This window comes from Hippopotamus amphibius, chromosome 1, assembly GCF_030028045.1.
Source record: "Hippopotamus amphibius kiboko isolate mHipAmp2 chromosome 1, mHipAmp2.hap2, whole genome shotgun sequence".
NCBI lineage: Eukaryota > Metazoa > Chordata > Mammalia > Artiodactyla > Hippopotamidae > Hippopotamus > Hippopotamus amphibius.
The window spans coordinates 118,820,895-118,843,326 of NC_080186.1; the positions used below are offsets into that span (position 1 = coordinate 118,820,895).

The 22,432-nt window shown below is 54.3% G+C and overlaps 1 protein-coding gene across 3 annotated transcripts in view; it reads right to left on the reverse strand.

Annotated features, from left to right (window-relative positions):
• Nucleotides 1-1,328: 1,328 nt before the first annotated feature.
• SMG5 (SMG5 nonsense mediated mRNA decay factor) overlaps nt 1,329-22,432 on the reverse strand; it is a 30,162-nt gene continuing 9,058 nt past the window's right edge. For all 3 annotated transcript variants that reach the window (XM_057726459.1, XM_057726449.1, XM_057726439.1), the window contains exons 5-22: nt 21,168-21,257; nt 20,142-20,231; nt 19,349-19,427; nt 15,534-15,659; nt 15,360-15,428; nt 14,691-14,899; nt 13,847-13,984; nt 13,089-13,688; nt 11,635-11,810; nt 10,388-10,463; nt 9,505-9,680; nt 8,338-8,496; nt 5,508-5,567; nt 4,968-5,127; nt 4,458-4,548; nt 3,553-3,627; nt 2,985-3,123; nt 1,329-2,756 (exon numbers count right to left, since the gene is read on the reverse strand). In XM_057726459.1, the coding sequence (XP_057582442.1) occupies nt 2,673-2,756; nt 2,985-3,123; nt 3,553-3,627; nt 4,458-4,548; nt 4,968-5,127; nt 5,508-5,567; nt 8,338-8,496; nt 9,505-9,680; nt 10,388-10,463; nt 11,635-11,810; nt 13,089-13,688; nt 13,847-13,984; nt 14,691-14,899; nt 15,360-15,428; nt 15,534-15,659; nt 19,349-19,427; nt 20,142-20,231; nt 21,168-21,257 (2,597 nt within the window). In that variant the 3' untranslated portion in view covers nt 1,329-2,672. The remainder of the gene's footprint in view (nt 2,757-2,984; nt 3,124-3,552; nt 3,628-4,457; nt 4,549-4,967; nt 5,128-5,507; nt 5,568-8,337; nt 8,497-9,504; nt 9,681-10,387; nt 10,464-11,634; nt 11,811-13,088; nt 13,689-13,846; nt 13,985-14,690; nt 14,900-15,359; nt 15,429-15,533; nt 15,660-19,348; nt 19,428-20,141; nt 20,232-21,167; nt 21,258-22,432) is intronic.

Below are 22,432 nucleotides of genomic sequence, written 5' to 3' on the forward strand. Positions count from 1 at the left end.
GGGGCTCTTCTGTCCTATGCTGAGTGCGGCCCAGCTGCCTGGGGAAGGGGTGGACCAGGACAATACTGGGGTCTAGCTCCCCTCAGGGTCCCTTCCCTCAGACGGTGCAGAGGTCTCGGAAGTAGTTTGTGCTGTAGCCATGGAAATGGGAGGAGGGGCCGGACGGAGCAGGCGCGTTGCCTCTAGTTCCCCAGGATGGGCGCCTTGGCCCCAGGTGAGCTTCCTTACCCAGCACTTGACGCGCGCTCCTAAGCCAGGGGGTCGGCAGGCCCCGGGCTCCACGGGCGGAGTCCCTGGCTCTTGCCAGCCTGGCCAACGGGAGAATCGAGTGGCGGGCAGGCAGGCCAGGCCTGGGCGGGGAGTGGGAGACAAAGGGGAGCCAGGGAACAATCCCAGCCTTGTCCAGCCTCCAGGGAGCAGCGCGGGGGGGCCCGGCCCCATTAGCAGGCAGCTCACTCGGCCTCCAGCACACAGCCAGCCCCTAGAGCCGGACCCCACCCTGCTGAGCGCAGAGTGGCCGGCAGAGGCCGGGGCCCCCTCACACCGGGCTGCCCCGCGGCTCCGGGGTTCCCGGCTCCTGAGAGCCAGGGAGGCGCTGCCTGAGGCCGGGCAGAGGAGTCCAAACCCTGACTGGATGTTCCCAAACCACTTCTCACGGTGCTGCGCTGCCTCTTGGACCCTCTGCTGGGCGGAATCCAGAGCGAGTGCATTTGGTAAACGTTGGTTCAACCACGAGGGGTTCCCCACGTCCCTCCACTCCCCGGACACACTTGAGGTGTCACCCTTGGGGACGGACTGGGCTCGAAGACTCAGAGGCTGGTTTCAATGTTCACCCTCACCTCTCCTTTGAGGAAGTTTCTCCCTGATTCAGAGGACCCAGCTGGAGACTGCAACCCCCCTGGGCAGCACTGTTGCCTTCAAAATACAGCTGACCCTTGAACATGGGTTTGAACTGCGTTTACATGCATATTTCTTTCAATAAATATGTACTCAGTACTACACAGTCCCCAGCTGGTTGGATCGTGGGTGCTGAACTGCAGATAGAGGGCCGACTGTAACGTCACGCGCAGACCTTTGCTTGCATGGGGGTCAGTGCCCCAAAACTGCATGCTGTTCGGGATCATCTGTATGTTTTCACCTGTGACCCTACCAGCTCAGTTCAGTGAATGTCACCTCTATCTAAACCATCTCTGGAGTTTGTGCTCCAATTGCTGGTTTCTTGCTTCAACTGGGCCACCTCAAAGACACCTTTCCAAATGGTCATGGCAGCACGTAACCTCCAATGTCCCAATAAAATTGTACAGAAAGGCACCAGGAGACAGGGAGTAGGCTTCAGGGGGTCTTTATTAAGTGATGCTTTAGTCTCAGTCTCTGCCAGGGACTAGAAGTGGGGGTGATCCCACTCCCCCTCATTTGTCCCAGACTTGCTGTCTTAGAGGAAGGAGGCGGGAAGCCTGCTGTCTTCTGAGAACAGCCTGGGAAGCTAGGCTAGCGCTGGGGTGGGGTACAGCAGAGCTGAGACCCCCACCCTCAATCCCCAGCCCGAGCTACACGCGCAGCCTGAGGGGGAGGGGCCGAGGCAATCCTGGCCAAAGTCTCCCACACGCAGTCCCGCTCTCGCTGCTCCACTCACTGCCCTGAGCTAGTCATGATCTCTGCCCCCACATCCACCTCAACACTCCAAAAGCTAGCCCCGTGCTCAACTCCTCCAGGCCGTCAGTCCTGGGGAAGGACAAAAGCAGGGAAGCCCATCAGGGCAGAGGGCCCCTGGCCACGCAGCTTCAAGGGGCTTCTCCTTTCTGCTGCCCATCCAAGCACAGGCCCCTCACTACACAGTAAGGGGAGGGGGTGGCCTCAAACTTCACCCCCCTTTTCTCTCACTGGCATCCCACTCTGTCCCAGCACGGCAGCCCAGGGCATAAAGCGCAGTGACCACAGGGCTGGTGGACACAGGAGCCCTCACTGGCATACAGGCCAGACAGCCTGCAGCCGTGGGCCTGCTCCCTGCCCTGGAAGCTAGACGAAGGGAGACAGAAAACAGAAGTGGGGCAACAGGTGTGCAGCCCCTGCGCAGGAGGGGAGCTAAGCCCCACCCTGCTATTGGTGCAGGCAGCTCCAGGCCCCTCTTCCTTAAGAGTCCCCAAGGCTCCAGAGCTACCCAACCCCTGCAAGGGGAGAGGCAAGGGGGGTGGGTGGTCCTCGAGGAGAGGAAGGGTCTACAGAGAACCACCCAGACACCTGGTGTTACCCCACTCCGCCCCCAGGCCCGGAGGACCCAAACTCCTGGCACCAACCACCCTGCGTCTTGGATGAGGAAGAAGGGCCCCTTCTGCTGTCCCTTCCCCTCAGAGGTCCAGGAACCACTCCAATGAAACACAGACACCCGTGCCGGCCACCTGCCCCTGGGGAAAGCAGGGTGGCTGAAGCAGGAAGGCTGGCTCTCCTGCTCCAAGCACTTTCCTTGCTTTCCTGACGCTATCTTGGCACCAAGGGGACCCCACCCTCCCGGCCGGCTCCTGGGCCCTCCCTGCAGCCTGTGTGCAGCTGGGCTTCCTTCCTGTGTGCGCATGTGAGTCTGCATGTGGTAGGGTGACTACAGGTGGTGGTCCTGGCTGCCGGGGAGGGCAGGAGAGATCTGGAGTCAGCCCCGCTGCAGGGCCTGGGGGTCGGTCTCAACCAATCTCCTTCCACTGCTTGTAGAAGTCCAGAACATTCTTGATGTCCACACTGGCATGTGCAGCGGCCTGCAAGGCTGCCTGTAAAATTGGGGGGAGGACAGATGGAAGAGGGCCTGGCCTCCCAAACCGTGGCACAAGTTGTTGAGGGGCCAGGGAAGGAGTGACAGACGAGGAAAAGGGCAGCTGTCTGGTCTGAGGGAGTCAACTCCAGTACCTCTTTCCCATCCCACACTCTCCTGAACCTCACCCCGTGACCCACCCGCACAGGGCCTGAGAGCGTGCTGGGGCCGTCGCCCCGTGACCCACCTGCACAGGGCCTGAGAGCGTGCTGGGGTTGTCCAGTGGAAGGCCTGTGATGATGGTCACCATGCCACTCGGGTCCTCCTCACCTGCCCCCTGGGCCAGAGTCAGCTGTTTGCAGCTGTCCAGGATCTTATAGAGCGTCCTGGTGGGAGGAAGGGGAAGGCAGGCCAAGCCCCAGCATTAGCAGAGCCTGAACACCAGATCTCCAGGGCACTGGGGACGCTGGGGGTGGGGAGGGCACCAGGGGAGAGGGAGAGAAACCAGGCAGCCTGGAGCGGTGGGTCCTGGAAGCGGGTGTGGAGGGTGCGCTGCAGGGACTGGGCGGAGGGCAGTGAGTGAGGATGCAGAGTGCAAGGATCTCAGGGCCACAGGGGCTCCGGGGCTGGAGCAACCTCTCACGCCGTCTAAGGTGAGACCTGCAGGAGACCCCTGGCGGGCTGAGTCTGGCCCTGGCTGGCCCTGCTGCCTATTACAGAATTCTCTGGCCCTGTCCCGCTGTCCTGGGGGGCGCCCACAGAGGAGCAAGGCAGGCAGCCCATCTGAGGTTCTAGGGGTGGGGCCGAAATTTTACCAGGCATCTGCATCCTGCCTCTTCAGCTTATGCCGCTCAAAGCTCTTCCCCACTTCTTTCTGGCAGCGAATGTACCTGCAAAGGAGACAAGAGCGTGCAGGCTGGGGACAGAGGAGAGGGAGGGCACCTCGTACACAGCAGGCCATGGTAGCATACAGGACCCGGTTTTATGGGGCGGGGGGGGGCGCGCGTCTCCCACATCACAGGTCTGGTTGGAGCCATTCTGAAAAGTCGCTTCCTAGCTGCTAAGCCCAGCTTGTTTTTCCTCCTGATAACATCGATTATTTGGTTCCTCCCTGGGGAGGAGCTGGGAGCAGAGAAGCAGCAGATGCTTTCAAGTCAGTGCTTCTGGAAACAAGGTCCAAACAAGCAGGCTTTGTGCAGCTTCCTGGCCAGCCGAGGGCAATTGCAGAGAAGGGCTGGGCCAGCCAGCAGAGAGTGGGGAGCTCTCTCCTCTTCCTTACACCTAGTGCCTAGTCTTCTCCTGGCCCCAAAGGCACCTACAGACTGCCATCTGCCCCCACCCCCGCCACGGGAAGCCCCTGGGCAGCCCAGTGAAGACACTCCCACCCTGGGCAACCTCATCACCTAAAGCAGGAGAAACGCCTGCAAAGAAGCCCACAGCTTGAAGTTGGGGGTTTGTTCCTCTCTCCCCGGTGACGCTGATCTCATGTTTGCCCCAGAGGAGATGGACAGCAGGTCAACGCTCCCCGACAGGGCTCCTGGCTCCTCTAATCACCATCTATTTCAGCACCTAAGACCTTGACTTCTAGTTATGTCTTCGGCCTCCCTCCCCAGGCAGTGAGCCAACTGTGAGCCGGGACCACAGACACATGTCTCACACGAGGAGCATGTACGCATTTGCTGTCTGGGCTCAGCACAAGTCCAGCTAGGCCTGCACTCACCTGTTCCCTTTTTTAAATTCTGCCTCCAGATATCGGATCCCATCCCGGGCCCCTGGGTGTTCCTTCTTCAGCAAATCCAGGCCATCGATCACTGGTGGGCAATGTGGGGGTGGGGGAAGGACAAAACAGGTGAGCTCAGGCTGTTGTGACATGGGTCTCGGTAGGGGCGTCTGCGCTCGCTCCAGGACACACTGCAGGAAAAGGGATCGTAGCTCCTACAGGAATACTGAGGCTCTTTCAAAGACCGACCTTCTGCCAACAATGTATTTGGCACCTTACCAACGGCTTTCACTTAGATTTTCCCATCTGCTTCTCCCAACCATCTCGTGAGTCAGGGTTTAACAGAGACTGTCACGCCCACTTCACAGATGAAATGACTGAAGTTCGGAGAGGCATAAGGACTTGACCAAGGCCACTGTGTGTAAACTGGGCCCCAAGGAAGGGTCTCTCAATTCCAAGCCAGATTCTCTTTCAGCCACACTCTCCACCCCACCTCTCCAATACACGCACCTGTCCTCGGGATGAGGACGATGAAGCGGCCGCTGGTGGCCAGCTGGCGGATGGCAGGGAGGTGGTGGCAGAGGGCCTGGGTGTCGGGGATGAGGTAGGGAGACATTGCTGACTGGGCCTTGGGCTGCTGCAGGCTCCCTTCCAGCTGAGAGACCTCGAGCTATCGAGAGAAGGCACCGTGAGTGGAGCCGCGCGCAGCCTAAGCCCAGGGGAAGAGCGTGCTCAAGGCAGCTCTTACGGGCCTCCCCCTGCTGCCACGAGGGACAGGGGACCCCTTCTACGAAGGGCCTCGTAGGAAAAGCAGACAGAAACGAGGGTTAAGGGATAGAAAAGAGAATGAAGAGAGACAGAAGTGAAGGCAGAAAGGGAGCACGAAGGCTCGGTGACAAGTCAGCAGTGGGAGGGCAGGCTAGGAGGCTGGGAGGGTAGCTGGGTGGCGGGGGGGAACCACGGGCAGAGCAGGCGCTGAAGCTGGAGGGCGGAGGGCACGCCAGGGGGCTCTAGGCAGTAACCAAGAGCAGGAGGAGCGCTGGACCCTACCTGAAGTCGTAGCTGGGCCATGTCTCTCATTAGCCTGTTACGCCGAGCTTCCTCCTGCGCCTAAGAGGGGAGAAAACCAGGTGCTAACATTGGGACCAGGAGTTGGGGGAATATTCCTTTCTCCAGTGATCAAGAAGACCAAGAGAGGGACTTCCCTGGTGGCACCGTGGTTGAGACTCTGTGCTCCCAATGCAGGGGGCCCGGGTTCAATCCCTGGTCAGGGAACTAGATCCCATATGTGTGCAGCAATTAAGAGTTCACATGCCACAACTAAGGAGACCACCTGCCACAACTAAGGAGCCCATGTGCCACAACTAAGGAGCCAGTACAACCAAATAAATAAAACAACTTCTTCCCAAATCTGCAGCTTCAGCCCAGACCTGACCACTCCTGAGTTCCAGACGTACATACCCCAACCTGCTTCTCCTCCTCACTGTTCCTCAGATTGCTAAATAAACCACCATCTGCCAAGTCAGAAAGTTAGCTGGCTTTGACTTTTCCCTCTCTCTCAGCCCCAGAAGTTATCAGCCTCCCAGTTCTGTCACCTGTACCTCCTAAACAAGTCATTCACATCCTTCTGCATGCCTCCATCCTCAATGTGCAACACTGGGTTAAGCCAGTACCTCCCACCCGGACTATTATAACCACCTTCTTTCTGGTCTCTGCCTCCAACCCCATCCATTTTCTCTGCCTGCAACCAAGGCAATCTTGCAAAAACCACCTGATGTCCACCATGGCCCTGACTAAAAGTCCTGTGATGGTTTTCCTTTGTCTTCTAGATGAAGTCCAAATTCCTTAACATGTTCTAAAGATGAAGTTAAGAATGGGGACTTATTCTGAAAGTCATGGGGAGCCACTGAAGGCTCTTTGACGAGGAAGCTGGCATCATCAGAGGGAGGCTTTAGAATATGAACCTGGAATGTGTCCTCGCACCTTAATCACAAGAAGACACCAAACAAAACCAAGTGACGGACACTCTACAAAACAACTGACCAATACTCCTTAGAAGTGTCAAGATCATAAAAGACAAGGAAAGACCGAGGAGACATTAACAATCAAATGTAACATGGGATCCTGGAAAAGAAAATAGACACTTGTAGGAAAACTAGTGAAATCTGAATAAAGTCTACAGTTAACAGTATTGTACCAGTCCTAACTTCTTAGTTTTGATAATTATACTATGGTTATGAAGTGTCCATCTCTTATCCCCCTGCAGGGTGTCCCCTTTGAGAAACTCTGATTGAGAAGGGAAAGAAGGGAGGGAGAAGACCAGACCCATCCGGAAACACAGGTCCCTAAACTAGGCAGACACGAGAGCCGAGAGAGCAGGCGCAGCAGCCCACCTGGTCTGCAGAGAAGCTGAACTCCCACAGCAGCCTGGTCTTTCCAATTCCAGAGCCCTGGCTCTGCCACCCCTTTCTCTCCCCCTTTGTCATCCTGCGCTTCCTCGTCCATAAGATGAGGATGCCAGCACCCACCGCACAGGGCTACTTCAGGGTTAAGTGAGACGTCACACGCAGGAAAGCGCTGCACGTGGAAAACTCTTGATAAATGATGGGAGAGGGCACCATGCTGCCGCGGCCGGGAGAGAAACCCCTTGGTGTGGGGTGGATACGTGACTCAGCAGTGCAGCAGGCAGTGTGGCCTGGGTCCAGCATGACCTGTGGTGTCCAGCACCACATCAGAGGGGCTTTCAAGTAGTCCCTGCTCCCCAGGAGGAGTCTTCGGGAACTTTAGGCCAGAGGAAATGCCTGCAAACACTCTGACACTTTTTGAAGCTGTGTAACTTCCCCATAATTATTTCTGAAACCCCCTGTGTTTTCCCCTATGGAACAGCAATAAAAGTCTTAACACAAAAGGTTACTGTTTAACAAAACGTGCTTGCTTTTAAAACAGCAAGGAAGAGAGTTTCTGGGAAGGAGCCTGTGCCCCTTCCCATCCGCAGGAGGGGGTACTTGAAGGTGGGGGAGCCTGGGGTTGGGGAAAGGAAGAACATGGGGGAGGAAACTGGCTTGAGATGAAGAAGAACCCCAGGCTTGCCAAGACACGTGGGCTGTGCTTCCCGTGCCAGACACCGCCCCCCCAAAATGTACTGCTGCCACTGAGCTTGGGGGGGACAACATGCCCAGGGCTGTGCAGGCCTCCTTGCAGAACCCGACTGTTGCTCACTGGGTGTTAGCCCCACAAGACAAAGGCCTATCTTGTTTGCTACTGTAACCCTCAGGCCTAGGATACGGGAGGTCTGGCACAGAGCAGATTCTCAGTAAATATTTATGGAATGAATGACTGAATGGAAAGAAGTAACAGGCCACCTCCTACTCTCTGGGGCTTCTATGGGATGGGAGGGTTCCTGCATGGTGTCTGATGCCAGGATCCCTCCATTCCTCAGTCTTCATCCCTCGAAAGTGGAAGGGAAAGGAGCATTTGCGGAGCTCAATGCAACGCGCAAAGTGCCTGACATTCACCTTCATTCCATAGTCACCACAACCCCATAAGGCTGATTCTACTATTCCCATACAACCGATGAGGACACAGGCTTAGCAAGGTTAAATGACTTGTTTAATTCAGACTAGGAGACGGCAGAGATGGCTCTCAATCCCCAGTCAGTCTAGATACAGGTCCGGCGCCAGGCTGCCCCTGCTCAAAACACCTCTCACTTCCTATCAGCCCTTAGTTCCCTCCCCGGCCTCCCCGCTCCCTAGGCTCAGTCTCCCCGGCCCCGACGACCAGGTTCTTCCGTCAAGGGCCACCAGCGTGCGGGAGCCTCTGGTCCTGGTGTCTCAGCGAGCCCGTGGGAGCAGAACACACAGGGAGGGGAGGCCTGACTCACCATGCGGAACTGGGCCTGGGCCTGCTGCAGCAGGCTCTCCTGCTCAGACTGGGCGATGCTGACGAAGATGCCGACCTCCGGGTTGAACTGCAGGATGCTGCCTTGCAGGCGGGCAACAAAGTGGCCAAAGCTGCGGACGCAGCAGATGCGCACAACCGTCTGTGGGGAGACACGGGCGCCGCCCAGCTGAGCAGGGGCCCCCAGGCCTGCCGGCACCCCCGGGACGCCTTCCCTCCCCCTCCCTGCCGGCCCAGCCACCTCGGCAACACGGGCTCCCCGGAAAGGCCTGTGGTCTGTGGGGTGGAAAAGAGGAGCACTAAGGCCCAGAGCCTCCAGCTGCCAGAGAAGGAGTGCGCAAGCAGGGCGAGGAGACTCCTAGAAGCACCAGAGAAGCAGGCCTCAGCGCTGAGGAGAAAGAGACAGGGCCCAGGCTGGGGGTGACGAGGCCTGGGTTCTTGGGCCACCTCTCTCTTCTAGGTCTCAGATTCTAACGTGTAAAATGAAGGACAAACGAGATCACCATTTCCAACTTATGTTTTTGGTCAGCAAAACCATTCTTTCCCCACCAAACAAAAACATTATCTAGAATGCTAAAATATAAAACAGACTACAGAGCCAAGCTGCTCCGGCACAAGAAGGAGAAATCAAGGTGGGCAGGGTGTGCGTGTGCCGGGGACAGGGGCTGGGACGCCTGTCTGCTTGGCTTCCCTCTGCTGCCCCCAGATGGCCCATGTGGTGACACAGATTCAGGGGTGAAAGTCACTGGACTAAAAGTCACTGAGCACATGCGCTTCCAGTGCCAACTTTCTCTGACTGTTTGCTGGTCAGCTTAGAGGAGGCTAGGCTCAGAAAGGAGACCAATAGAGATTTCAAAGCCCTAATAATTTACTTGTTCTGTCCTCTCCAAAGGGTGGAGAAAGGGAAGGAGGCTTGTTCTACAAAAGGAGGCACTACCAACAGCAGACCTGTGGAAGGACATCCTGCCGAGAAGGAAAGGAAGTCCAGATGGTTCAATGAGTGAATAAGGACTCAGAGCTGCGGCCCCAGGGACACATTTCCTGTCTGGGTGGAAGGGATGCCGGCCTGCCCCCTTCAGCCCTGAGCCCCTGCTCTGCTACTGAGTTGGACGAACGACAGAGCCTGCGGCGTGAGAAACGACATCCTCACCTCCTCCAAGGTGCTGAGCAGGAGCCGGTCCGTGTCAAAGTTAAAGCGCCTGTGGGCAGCCCGGAGGGGAGGCAGGTTACGAAGCGCCATGTCCTCTGGGAGCAGCAGGCTAGATGGGAGGTCAGGCAGTTCACAACCTTCAAGCAGATCCTGGACCTCGGGACACAGGGCCAGGCCTAGGGAGAAAGACACATGAGACCACCAGGCCTGTGGGAGCCCCCGAGGGACACAGTCCTTCCCTATGGGAATTCACAGGCTGTGAGACAGGACATACTCCTCAGACAGGAGGTGGGGAGAGATGGGGGGGAGGAGAGGAGAGACGGGTACACGGGGCTGTCAGGCAGAGCTTCAGGAGACCAGAGCTGGAAGGGTCAGACGACCGCTCAGACTGGGACGGCTCGCTGACAGCAGGGACAGTTACACTAGGATAGACGTGAGTGGAGGGGCTCTGGAAGAAGGAATGGATTGCCCTTGGGTGAGTCCAGAGGGAGGAGAAGGTGATTTCCAGCTGGAAGGTGGTAGGAGAAGATGAACCAGACAGATAAGCTCTGAAGGTCAAGGTCAGTTCTCAACGAGCAAGGTATGGGCGCCACACCAGTAGCCGGGGCTGGCTCGCAGGCCCCCTCCTCTACTCCTGCCACTCCACTGCCTTCCCCAGGGAGCACGGTGCCTGGCTGACAGGCCACCTGCCCACACTGGGGCAGTGTCGGGGAGAGAAACCAGAGAGGCCCACACCACAATGCCTGCTGTGTGTGAGGGAAGCTGGGCAGTGAATCCCATTAACCTCCTTACCCTCAGGGCCGGGTTACCAGGAAGGGGGGGTGGGCTTCATGGGGCCAGTGAGGGAGCCAGGAAGGGAGGGTAGTGCCGGAGATCCACTCACCAGACTCTTGGAGTTCACCAGCAGCGGGCAACAGATTCAGCAACACAGACAGGCGGTTCCACAGACTTTGAGAGCTCTTGAGGGAGAGAGAGAAGAGGAAGCCTTCAGCTGGGGCGATGCTGGAGGCTGGCAGTGAACAAAAAAAGCGCTGTATTTGGAGGGCTCTGGGGCTGTGGTCAACAGCCTAGAAGCGTTTGATAGAAAAATTAACAAAAGAGGCTAAGGAGGGCTCACAGAAGACTTAGGAAACAGGGAGGAATGAAGAAAGGGGGCCATGAAGCCTCAGTGAACTTCATCACCAGCTGAAGGCTTCATGAAAAAGGAAGGCATGAAACCACAGGAAGAACTCTCTGGATCTTGGTAGTGGAAAAAGCTAGAGCGTTGGAGAAAGCTTCTCCCTACCTAGCACAAACTTTTCCTTTCAGCCCTCCATGTGCCCGCATTGGGCCACCTCTCTGGGGATGTGACCCGCACCTCCACCTTAACCACACCACCCTCGATGACTAACAGTGACTAACTAGCTGTCATCAGGCACAAGCACACGCCCAAGGGTGTGCCTGGCCCCGACCAGAGCTCCCTTATCTAGGGAAGAGGGCCACCTGCAGGGGAGAGGGTCTTCCATAGCTGCCAGGTGTGCCACTGGACTAAAGCAACACTGAAGAAAAGCCTCAGAGCACCGGAGGTGCGAGGTTAACACTCTGAACCTGAGAAAGGAAGGAGAAGGCCACCATCACCCCAGCCAGCCTTCATGGCAGCCCGCCTCTGACACCACTCGCTCCAGCTGCAGGACTCTCTTTAAACCGTTGCCCTGCCCGCAACACCTGCGCCTTGTCTGAACATCGTGTCACTTCCTAGTCTTATCTCCCTCATCACTACTCAGCGCTCTCTCCTTTCTACGGACTCCGGTGTTCACCAGCCAAGGTTAGCCCTCGAACACATACTTTCATCAACACTCCTCACAATGCCAGGCGTAATGCCTGGCGCTGGGGACACAAAGCAGAATGAGCAGTGCTCTCACCTTCCTCATCCACAAAATTTGTATCCCAGCCCAGGCCACAGGCTCTGAGGGCAAAGGTCGTGCCTAATCCTCGTCCCGTAAAAAGCATAAGGAGCCAGCACAGAGCAGGTGCTTGACAATAACTTCTGCCATGACCAGCCCATCTGAGGGAATTCCCACGCCCCAGCCCGGCGGGCACCCTGCCCTAGCACCCGGGAGCTGACCGAGGGCAGCGGCAGGGGTGACGCACCTGCGCACACACAACGATGAGGTCGGGGTTGGTCCGCAGCCAGTCCAGGAAGACCTTCACAGCGGGGAGCAGGCCTTCGGCCACCAGGACCTGCAGCTTCTCCTGGATGCTGCGCTCGTTCCCACAGGAGCGCCCACTGGCCTCACTGCTCTCCGACTCAGAGCCCTCTTCAGAGGCTGCGGTGGGTGACAGAGAACCAGGGTGAGCGAGCAGGAGGCACATGGCCACAGGCTCCAGCTCTGGGGGGGAGGGTGCCTGGATTCTTCTGGAAAGTTCTGAGGTGAAAAGAGAGGAATTAGGCCCCTGCCTAACTTGTCTAGGCCCACTAACTGGCTGCTTTTAAGCCAAGAGCCTGGTGCCTTTAAAATACAAGCTTACTGGCGAGGCCTACAACTGCTCACCAGCTGATGTTTATGATGTGCCTATTCTGTGCAAAGGCAGGGCAGACAGAGGGAGCTGCAGGTGGGGAGAAGAGGGTACAGGCTTAAAAGAACTACCTCCAACTCGCAGCTCCCCGACTCTGCAGGTTACGACACGAAGCAGGTCACACTCCGCCTCTGAGCACCAGCCTCCCCGTTTCCTTTATTCCTTCCATATTTTCTAAATCCCACCCACGCGCCGAGCACTGTGCTAGGTAACAGGGATACAGCGATGGACAGAACGTGGACCGCCCTGCCCTCAAGAGGCTCGTGCTGTTGGCAGGGAGACAGACACGGCAACAACATCAGCTGAGTGGGAAAAGGCTGGAGGCCGCGTAGGTGCAGAGGCTACAGGAGCCCACGGGAAGCCCACCCTGGGAGGGATCCCAGAGCAGGTGACTTTAAAGCTAAAATCTAGAGGGCAAGTGAGAATCAGCCAAGTGACAGGCTCGGGGCGAGGGAGGAAAAGTATGCTCCACACCAAAGCAGCACTGTGCACAGAAGCCTGCAGGTGAACACAGCATTCAGAACAGGGAGGATAACTCCTCCACGAGACTGCTGTGAAAGTTAAATAGGACAAGATCCCAAAAAAGTCCAGCCTAGTGCTTGGCACAGAGCAGATGCCACAAACGTGCGCTGCTGCTGCCCAGGTGCCCCTCCTGCACCGCAGGGCAAGACCCTCAGGAGAAAAGTCGCATTCTAGTGGGTGCTGGCTCTCCTAGCTTCCAGGAGCCCTGGCAGGACCTGGGATGGCATGGGAGGGAGTTACAGCTGCCAAGGTATGTGGGGAGGAAAGCCCCAAACCCACAGGGCAAGGTGGGAGTGGCAGGAGACTGAGAACACGGAATCGGCTGGGAGCGGAGGATGAGGAAGCGAGCGGCAGAGGCGGTTCCCAGGAAAACCACCCGGGCCGCGCTGCAGGCAGAGGCCACGAGCAAGGCAGCGAGGGTGCGGGTGAGAGGGACTCAAACAGAGAAACCAGTGGCCCCTCTCAGATGAAAGCCGATGGTGTGGAGGATGAAGAGGCCCAAGTACCTGGCTCTGAGGGCCTGTGCACGTCCCCATTGACACAGGGCCTGCAGCTGGCCAGGGCGGGCGCTTCGGTGCTGGGCTGGAGGAGCAGGTTGCTGAAGGTGGGCGCCAGTCGGAAGCAGCGTTTAGTCTGGAACATCTGGGTGGACATGGCTTGTAGATTGCTGGCGATGCTGGCCTCGCTGGGGCCCAGTGGGCCGTTGAGGGATTCAGGAACCTCTGACCTGGCCCGAGGTGGCTCCAGGGCGGGGGACCGTGTCCCTTCTTCATCCTCCATATCTTCCAGGTCTGATCGGGACTCTTGGCTGTTCATTTCTGAATCTGTCTCGGCATCAAAGGCGGCTCCCCCACCGTCCAGACTCTTGTCGGAGCCGCTGGCCGAGGCCTCGCTGGCTCGGGCTGAGTCACGGCTCGAGTCCGAGTCAAAGCCTTCGCTCAGGTCGCTGTCATCGCCAGCTGCGGGGGGGCGGCGGCGGCGGCGCAGGCGGGAGAGGCGGGAGCACTTCCGGCTCTTTCTGACCTCGCCGTCTTGAGGTGCTGCAGGAGGCGGCTCAGGACCCAGCTCCTCCCCCTTCTCCAAGGGTTCCTTGGACTCCGGTTCATCTGTGGAAAGGGGATGGTGAGGTGCGGTGTACAGACAACCGGAACCGGGGCACCCGCAGGCGCTCTTCAACAGCACCGCCCCCCCACAGCTGCTCCCCTCCCATGATCCCCGCGCCCCACGCCAACCCTCCCAGTCACAACCTCCCCCGTTCCTGCACCTGTGCCGTCGCTCTGGAATGCCGGGACAGGGTTCTCGCCCTCTTCCAGCTCAGCCTGCAGCCGTATGTTCACATGATTGACGAGGTGGGAGAAGAGGGCCAGGGTGAAGGCAATGGCTGCACTGTACTGCTTAGATCCTAAAATCAGGCAAGCCAGCATTAGGGGCCCAGGGCCCTGAAGACGAGCAGGCACCATTAATTCCAACCTCATCGCACCTGTTCTCAATTCTTTCAAGGATCCAACTACCTCTGGAATCCTCCTCTAAGGTAAAAAAAGATTTCTCGGGTCTCTGCGTTCTCACCCTGTAACGTGGAATGCACCAGCCCATCCTGCTTCCTCACGTACGCTCACGGATGCTCTTGTCCCATCTCATCCTCCCTGGCTTTGATGCCTTCACGCAAGCCCCTCCTCATGCCCCAAGCATCTTCACACCCAGCCCCGCCTCTCCCTCCCTTCCATCCAACCTTGCTCTGCATACACCTCTAGCAGAAAGGTTTCCAGAACTGCCTGACCCCCCCCCCCCCCCCCCCCAGCAACTCTGAATTCCGTCTGGATCATCAGCTAAGCATCTCAACCGCTGTGTCTGCCTGGGTCCTGGTCAAGGGTGCATGCGTTTGTGGGCACGGGAGGACGGAGGGGGTGGGAATACGCTGTCGCCTTTGTCCGTTCACTAGGAGCTCCTTTAGGGCAGGGTCCTTGCCCCTCTCTCCCACAGCCAGGCAGCAACACAGGTATTGAAGAGACGGCTTGTGGAAGCACGTTTATGGACAAGGAGCTGCAGAAAAGGGCAGTGAGGCTCCCAGAAGCCAGTGGGGAAGAAACGAGGGACACAGGGAGAGTTACCCGCTCTCTTCAAGCTGTGCACACCCATAAGGCAGATGATGACCATCTGGAAGATGAGAAGGTCCGGGAGGAAAGCATGTCCACTCTCATACTCCTCCTCGTCCTCACTGGCCAGGCTGAGGCTGGCTGAGGAGGGCAGGTAGAAGAGACAGAGGTTGAAGTCCTCCAGGACCGACTGGCAAAGTGACGTCAGCTCTGAGTCCATGGAGCTGTGGGAGGGCAGGAGTAACGGGGAGGTCAGCGATGGGGGCTGGGGCAGGCAAACAGAGATGGGAATACAGGATTCAGAGAAAAGACTACAGGCTCCCTAGGGCAGGATTCAGACAGAGTAGCACGGGACTCAGTGCTAGCTGATCTCCAAAGCAGACAGAATAACACGGGAAGGGCAGGCCCACAGTGGAAGGGATGTGGGTAGGCTTCCCATTCGGCCACTCCTTCAACACCTAGTAAGCGTCCACTGTGCTAGAGGGTGAGGCACCCAGAGAACGGGCACGGAACCTGGGGTGAGACAGCGAGGGACACCAAGAAAGGACTAGCCAGCTAGAGAATTTCCAATCAAGAGGCAGAATTCACAGCCCACTCCCTCCTCTTCAAGTCCCTCGCCACGAAGGAGCCATTGTGGATGGGGCTCACGGCACACAGTTCTTGTTCACACTCTCTTCCACTCACCTGCTTTTGGGCTGCAGGAGGCTTTGCAGATACATAAAGTTCACCAGCAACCTCTTAATGTCTTTACATCTGAAATGAGAGGAGCCCAAGGTAAATGGTGAATGGCTCCAGAGCCCCTATGGTGCTACTGCACCAACTGCAGAAAGACCCCCTCTTCCCACAGGTCCCACTCACCGCTTCTTGCTGGGAGACAGTTTTCGAGTCTCGCACTTCTTCAGCTGGTGGTACATTTTGGCTGCCTTGTCATACAGCCGCTTGAGGTTCCCATACGCCCCCTCAAAGGACACTTCTGACTGGATGCTGAAGGAGACAGAGGTGAGCTACTGAGTCTTGGCAGAGGCAGAGGTGGAGAGGGGAAATGTCAGCCTTCCAGGGATTTAGGGAGCACTGGTTTTAGTAAATACAGGCTGCCTCCAGCCTCCCCTTCCATGTACACAGTCAGAGTGAAAGCTATCTTTCCTAATAAAACACACAAACAACTTCCAGGTGAATCATGATAGTGAAGACGTCTGTATCTCCTTTGTATCTAGAAGTGGGACAATGAATCCCACTCAATGTGACAAACTTAACTCAGTGACCATCCCTGAAACACTATCCTTCACCTTTTTTTAAAGCACAGAGCACTTAACAGGTAGCGTTTAGCAAGCATTTACTACGCGCAGGGGTATTTACACGCGCTACTTCAGTTAATCCGCACGGTATTCATTCAGATGCAAATGCGTACTGAGTGCCTCACTCTGTGTCAGGCACTGAACCCTACTACTGTCCGCACTTACAGATGAGGAGGTGAAGCCTGAGAGGTCAAGGGTAACGCAAGCGGCACATGGCTGACACACAGCAGAGCGGAGTCTGCAACCCAAGTCTGACCGCAAAGCCTGTGACCTTAACAGCATGCTTACTTTTTTCTAATTTCTTGTTTTCTGAAACATCTTTTAATTATAAAAAGCAAGATATGGAAAAGAAGAAATACATGTTAGTGGTGAATTAAATATAGCTACAAATCCTTTGATACTCCTTCCACTGAGAAGTGGGTTCTCGGGGGCGGGAGACGACTATGCAGCTGCGTTGACAGAGGACTCAGCAGGAGTGACTTCACCAGCTTCCAGGCCTGGGCCTGAAGAGACCGGCAGACTTTACTTCCAAGTTTCTTGGGTTATTACGCGCTGTTGGAGCCCTGAGCCACTATGTAAGAAGTCCACCTGCCCTGAGGAAGACACCACATGGAGAGGCCCTGAGACTATATGGAGAGGGAGAGGGGTCCGGATGAGCCAACCCTCCAGACACATCAGACCCCAACCTCAGCCGAATACCACTGACTGACCCTAGACAGCGCCACCCGGAGAACTGAGCCCTAGCCAAATGCCTAACCCACAGACCATGAGGTAGAACTGCTGAAGCACAGCAGAGAAGGACCTTAGTGGGCACCTCCCAAACCTGGATGTGCTTGGCTCTCTCTGCAAGTGACTCATCCTAAATCATGATTATGAATGTGATGAGGGATCCCGCGTAAGTAATGGGGTCATTCCCTGGAACGCATGTGAGGAATGGGAAAGATGCAATGGCAGGTTATAAACCTGATAATCATATTTAAGAATGAATACACAAATAATAAATGCTGGAGAGGATGTGGAGAAAGGGGAACCCCCACACTGCTGGTGGGAATGTAAATTGGTGCAGCCACGATGGAAAACAGTATGGAGATTCCTCAAAAAACTAAAAATAGAGTTGCCATATGATCCAGCAATCCCACTCATGGGCATATACACAGACAAAACTACAACTCAAAAAGAAAATTCAAAAAGACACATGCAGGGACTTCCTAGGTGGCACATTGGTTAAGAATCCGCCTGCCAATGCAGGGGACACAGGCTCGAGTCCCGGTCTGGGAAGATCCCACATGCCACAGAGCAACTAAGCCCATGTGCCACAACTATTGAGCCTGCACTCTAGAGCCTGTGAGCCACAACTATTGAGCCTGTGTGCCACAACTACTGAAGCCCATGTGCCTAGAGCCCATGCTCTGCAACAGGAGAAGCCACCACAGTGAGGAGCCCACACACCACAATGAAGAGTAGCCCCCGCTCGCTACAACTAGACAAAGCCCGTGTGCAGCAATGAAGACCCAACACAGCCAATCAATTAATTAAAAAAAAAAGAGAGAGAGATACATGCACCCATGTTCATAGCAGCACTGTTTACAACAGACAAGACATGGAAACAACCTAAATCAGCAGTCCCCAACCTTTTCTGGCACCAGGGACTGGTTTCATGGAAGACAATTTTTCCATGGCTGGGGGCAGGGCGGGGTGGGGAGAAGATGGTTCAGTCGGTAATGTGAGAGATAGGAAGGAGCAGATGAAACTTCACTTGCTTGCCTACTGCTCACCTCCTGCTGTGCAGCCCGGTTCCTAACAGGGACTGGTTTGCAGCCCGGGTGTTGGGGACCCCTGACCTAAATGTCCATCTACAGATGAATGGATAAAGAAGATGTAGTATATATATATCATGTGTGTGTGTGTATGTATACATATATATGTACGTACATACACACACACACACTCTCACGCACACACAATGGAATACTACTCAGCCATAAAAAAAGAATGAAATAATGCCATCTGCAGCAACATGGATGGACCTAGAGATTATCATATTAAGTGAAAGTTAAGTCAGACAGAGAAAGACAAATACCATATGATATTACCTATATTTGGAATCTAAAATACGACACAAATGAACTTACCTACAAAACAGTCTCACAGATATAGAGAATAGACCTGTGTTGCCAAGGTGGGGGTGGGGGAGGGATGGATTGGGAGTTTGGGGTTAACATGCAAACTATTATATACAGAATGGATAAACAACAAGGTCCTACTGTATAGCACAGGGAACTATATTCAATATCCTGTGATAAACCGTAATAGAAAAGAAAGTATATATGAAAAGAATGAATCACTTTGCTGTACAGCAGAAATTAACACAACATTGTAAATCAACTATACTTCAATTGAGAAAAAAAAAAGTGACCGCAGTGGATGGGAGGCCAGTCTGTAGTGATCTAGAAAAGGAGAAGGGCAAATATTTGTTGATACAGGAAATAGGTTTCCTTGACCAGGCGAACCAAGGATCACAGCACATGGAATTGTAAGGCAGAATTAGGTATCTTACAAGAAAAGTCAAAAATTATCCGCACTCTGGCTGTAGAACTTCCGCAGGTGTTTTTTTGTTTTGTTTTGTTTTGTTTTTTTGTTGTATGGAAGGATTTTTTTTTTTTTTTTTTGCAGGTGTTTTTTGACTCACCCTCATACTTTACTCTTTAGCAGCTGATCATTTAAGCTCTGACGACCATCTGATTCCCTTTGGGCTTTGAAGCCCAATTCACTACAGAGCTTCTTCTTTGGCCCTGATTAGGTGGCAACAGTGAGTTTCCTGGCAGTTACTGCCTCACTAAAACTTAATCAATGGCATTTTCATTTACCTATCAGTCTCATGTGCATTTGGTTATGGTGATTTAGTAACCTAAGCCTAATCAACTTCCGGTGCCCTAACTATTTTTTTTATTCTAAGAGCTAAGTGTGTAAGATCCAGGGAAGCAGTGATCCACCCTGTTCAACTTGTCCCCCCATGCTGTCATCTCTGTCCCCTGAAGACACGGAAGCGCTACGATTCTAGGGTTCTTGTCAGAGGCTACTTTGGTACCATTTTCCCAACTATATCAATTTCCTTCTTCAGGAAGGCAGCAATCCTGTTATTCTGCATGATAGCTGACAGCTACTTTAGGTGCCCAAGTACCTACAAATCCAGGTGGCTGTGTGAAAAGCAGCAGGGCTGTATCAGGATGCCACTGAGAGGAGGGACCCCCTCAATCTTAGCATTCTCCTATCTATCTCACCCAGGAGCTAGAGAAGGGAGAAAGGGAAGAGAGAAAACAAAGCAGGAATTGTGTAGACATGAAAGTAGGGCTGGGGAAAGAGCTGGCAAATACTCACCAGCGCAAGTAGCAATACATGGCTTCCACATTATAGTACTTGCTGCCCGCAAGGGTGCCCAGCTGGTTGAAGGGCATTCCTGGAGAGAAAGAGAAGCCACACAGTCTGTAGCCATAATACTCACCAAAAGCTGCCAGGCCCAACCCATGTTGAGCATCAGAGAACTCATGGGGAGAACAGCAGGTCTGCAGGTGACAGAGTAAGACAGTGGTGTCTCAGGTGATCAGCAGCTGAACTGTGTGTCTCCAGGGGTTACTGATTCTAGACTCACTTCCTACCAGTCTAATCGCACCTGGTCCACCAGCGATTTCAGCACTGATGGGCGCCGTTCCTTCAGCAGCAGCTGTAGCTCTTTTGATGTGGACTGAACTCCATGGAGCCCTCTCCTCTATCCCAGCTCAGTCTCTCACCTCTGAGTTCTCTGTCCTACACGCTAATCCCCATCTCTCTCTGTAATGGAGCCTTATCCCTTCCCTCACTGTGCCTCCGTGGGGGAAGCTGGAGTACGGTCTCCTCTTTCTATAGAGACCTCAGGGACAGGGAAGCCATCCTCTCTACCTCCTCTTCTGCCTCCTTCCTTCTTTGTTCAAGACTTTCCCATTTCACTTCCCCTTCCACCACCTTCTGAATGTGTACTGCAAAGGGAAGAATGCAGAACCAAGGTGAAATATGAAAGAACTGAGAGTGGGAAGGACCTAGGGGGAAGTGAGTATGGCCTGCCTGCCATCTCAACATCATCTTCCTCTTGGAAAATGCTGCTGGGTTGGCAGGCCCCAGGGTGGGGTCCACTTACCAATCTGGGGAGCCACTGACAGGGCTTGGTAGTAAAATCTCTCAGCTAGCAGCTCTGTGTCTACGCCAGCTAATTCATTCTGATATCGTGCTGCAGGAGAGAGGAGAAAAGGAAATACGATGATTCCACGTTTCAGAAAAACTTCCCCTCATCTGGGAGTCCACTCTGGAGAGCTGTAATGAGAGCCTGGGAGGAAGATACCTGAGCTAGAAGGCAGGCTGCTTGGGTCTCTGGCGCAGTCTTAAGTCTGCATGACTATGGGCAAATTGTTTAACTGTTTCTTGCTGGTAGGTCCAAAATGTAAAGAATAGTGTTTGTAAAGTAAAGAGGCTCTTCTTGATTATCTCTTCCCAACGAAGGGGAGCTGCAGCATATGTAAGTGCTTGAAAAGACTTCTGAGATTTGGTTCTGGAATTCAACTGCTCACTTTTACAAAGAAGATATTACTAATGACACTCGGTCAATCTACTGTGAAACAGCTGATTTTCTCTGTGCCGCCTGCCTATAAAGGGTCCAGGAGTGGGATGGGGGCAGGGAGAGGAGCCTCAGGTCAATAAAAGATAACGCATCCGACAGCCACACACTGGCAGTCTAATGACAGAAACTTTGTCTATCAGGACTAGAGACCTGGGGCCATAAAGCAAGATAGTACTTTTCCATTCTGAGAAACATATTTCAGGCAGATAAGTCCTCCCTGAGGACTAACTGTAATTCCTCTAGGAAGCATGAAGAGAAAAGAAAACCCCAAAGAAGAAACACATCAACTTAAAATCTCCCTAACCTACTACTGAAACCAGGTTATCACCCTGACTTTCATAATATGCAAAGACATTTTCCTTCTTCCTGTATCCACCCAACCTTTTTGACTCACAGAAGAACAGTGAAAAGAAGGAAATACTGCAAACAGACTGGAGGCCAAACTACTCCTCCTGCTCTCCAACCACATAAAGGGTGGTACCAACAATTCGAGCAGTTGGAGCCTGTCCTATAGCCCAGAACAGAAAAATGAAAGGTTCAGATTCTTACACAAATCTCCCAGGTACACTAGACATCGGTGGCATGCCATCTGTGCCCAATCCATCTCCTTCCCTGAGGCAGACACTGGCTTCTTGCATCCTGAGAAAGAAAGCGAGAGAGGTTTATAAGTCCATTCCTCTGCCCCTACCTATGGGGAAACACCTTTCCTGGGTGGAGAAAGAAGATCAAGAATCTAGGGCTAGTTTTGGAACACGGCCTTATGGGGCAGACACCCATTCAGGACATGGGTAGAGACACAGGCTCACAGGTGGACAGAGGTAGGGACACGGAGATTCATAGGTAGGGGTCATTTACAGGACAGAAAGGAACTGGAACAGACGGGCTAGGGTCCTCAACCTAGAACAGCTCCCTGGGGGAAGGTCATACGAAAGGTCATCATAGGAAGGCTTCTAGAAAGCAGGAACAGGTGGGGCTCAAGTGTCAGTACAGTCATGGGTGCCTTGGGTAGCAGCTCCCCACCTAAAGGTAAAAGGTTTGGGTAAAGATGGGAAACTTGCCCAGGAAGAATGGCATATGAATGAGGCCAAGGTAAATGCTCCTGGCTTCTGCCTGGTTGGAGGAGGTCCACGGAGAAGGCAGTCTATGGCAAGTCTTTTTATGAAGGAGACGAGGTCATCTTGCCTAACCTGAGGACTGGTGGTGGCCAGAGCCAAATACACCTGGGCTCTCACCTCTCCCTTCCCCCAGGCAGCCTTGTAACTTAGAGAGCTTCAGCTACTTAGGAGGCAGTTTCCCATGTGCCAGCTGCTAATCTAAGTGTATTACAATACCAACTTAAGTAACCCTCAAAGCAACCCCATGAGGTAGTTACTCTTGTTACTTCCATCTTACACTTAAATCAAAGTCGCACAGCAGGTAAGTGACAGAGCCAGGATTCAACCGGCCGTCTGGCTCCAGAGACTATTCTCTTATCCACTCCACTTTGCAGGCACTCTCCTAGGTGTGTAGCTCCCATTCTGAGAAGCCCTTCCTAATATTTTCTATAGAGACATCGCTTAGTTGGCTGAATAAGAAATATCAATAAGGAGAAAAACCAGGTGGTGCAGTGGTTAAGACTCCGCGCTCCCACTGTAGGGGGCTGGGTTCGATCCCTGGTCAGGGAACTAGATCCCACATGCATGCCGCAACTAACAGTTCAAATGCCACAACTAAGGAGCCCACCTGCTGCAACTAAGACCCAGTGCAACCAAATAAATTAAAAAAAAGAAAAAAAGAAAAACTACAAGGGTTTGGGGAACTAACCCTTTGAAATA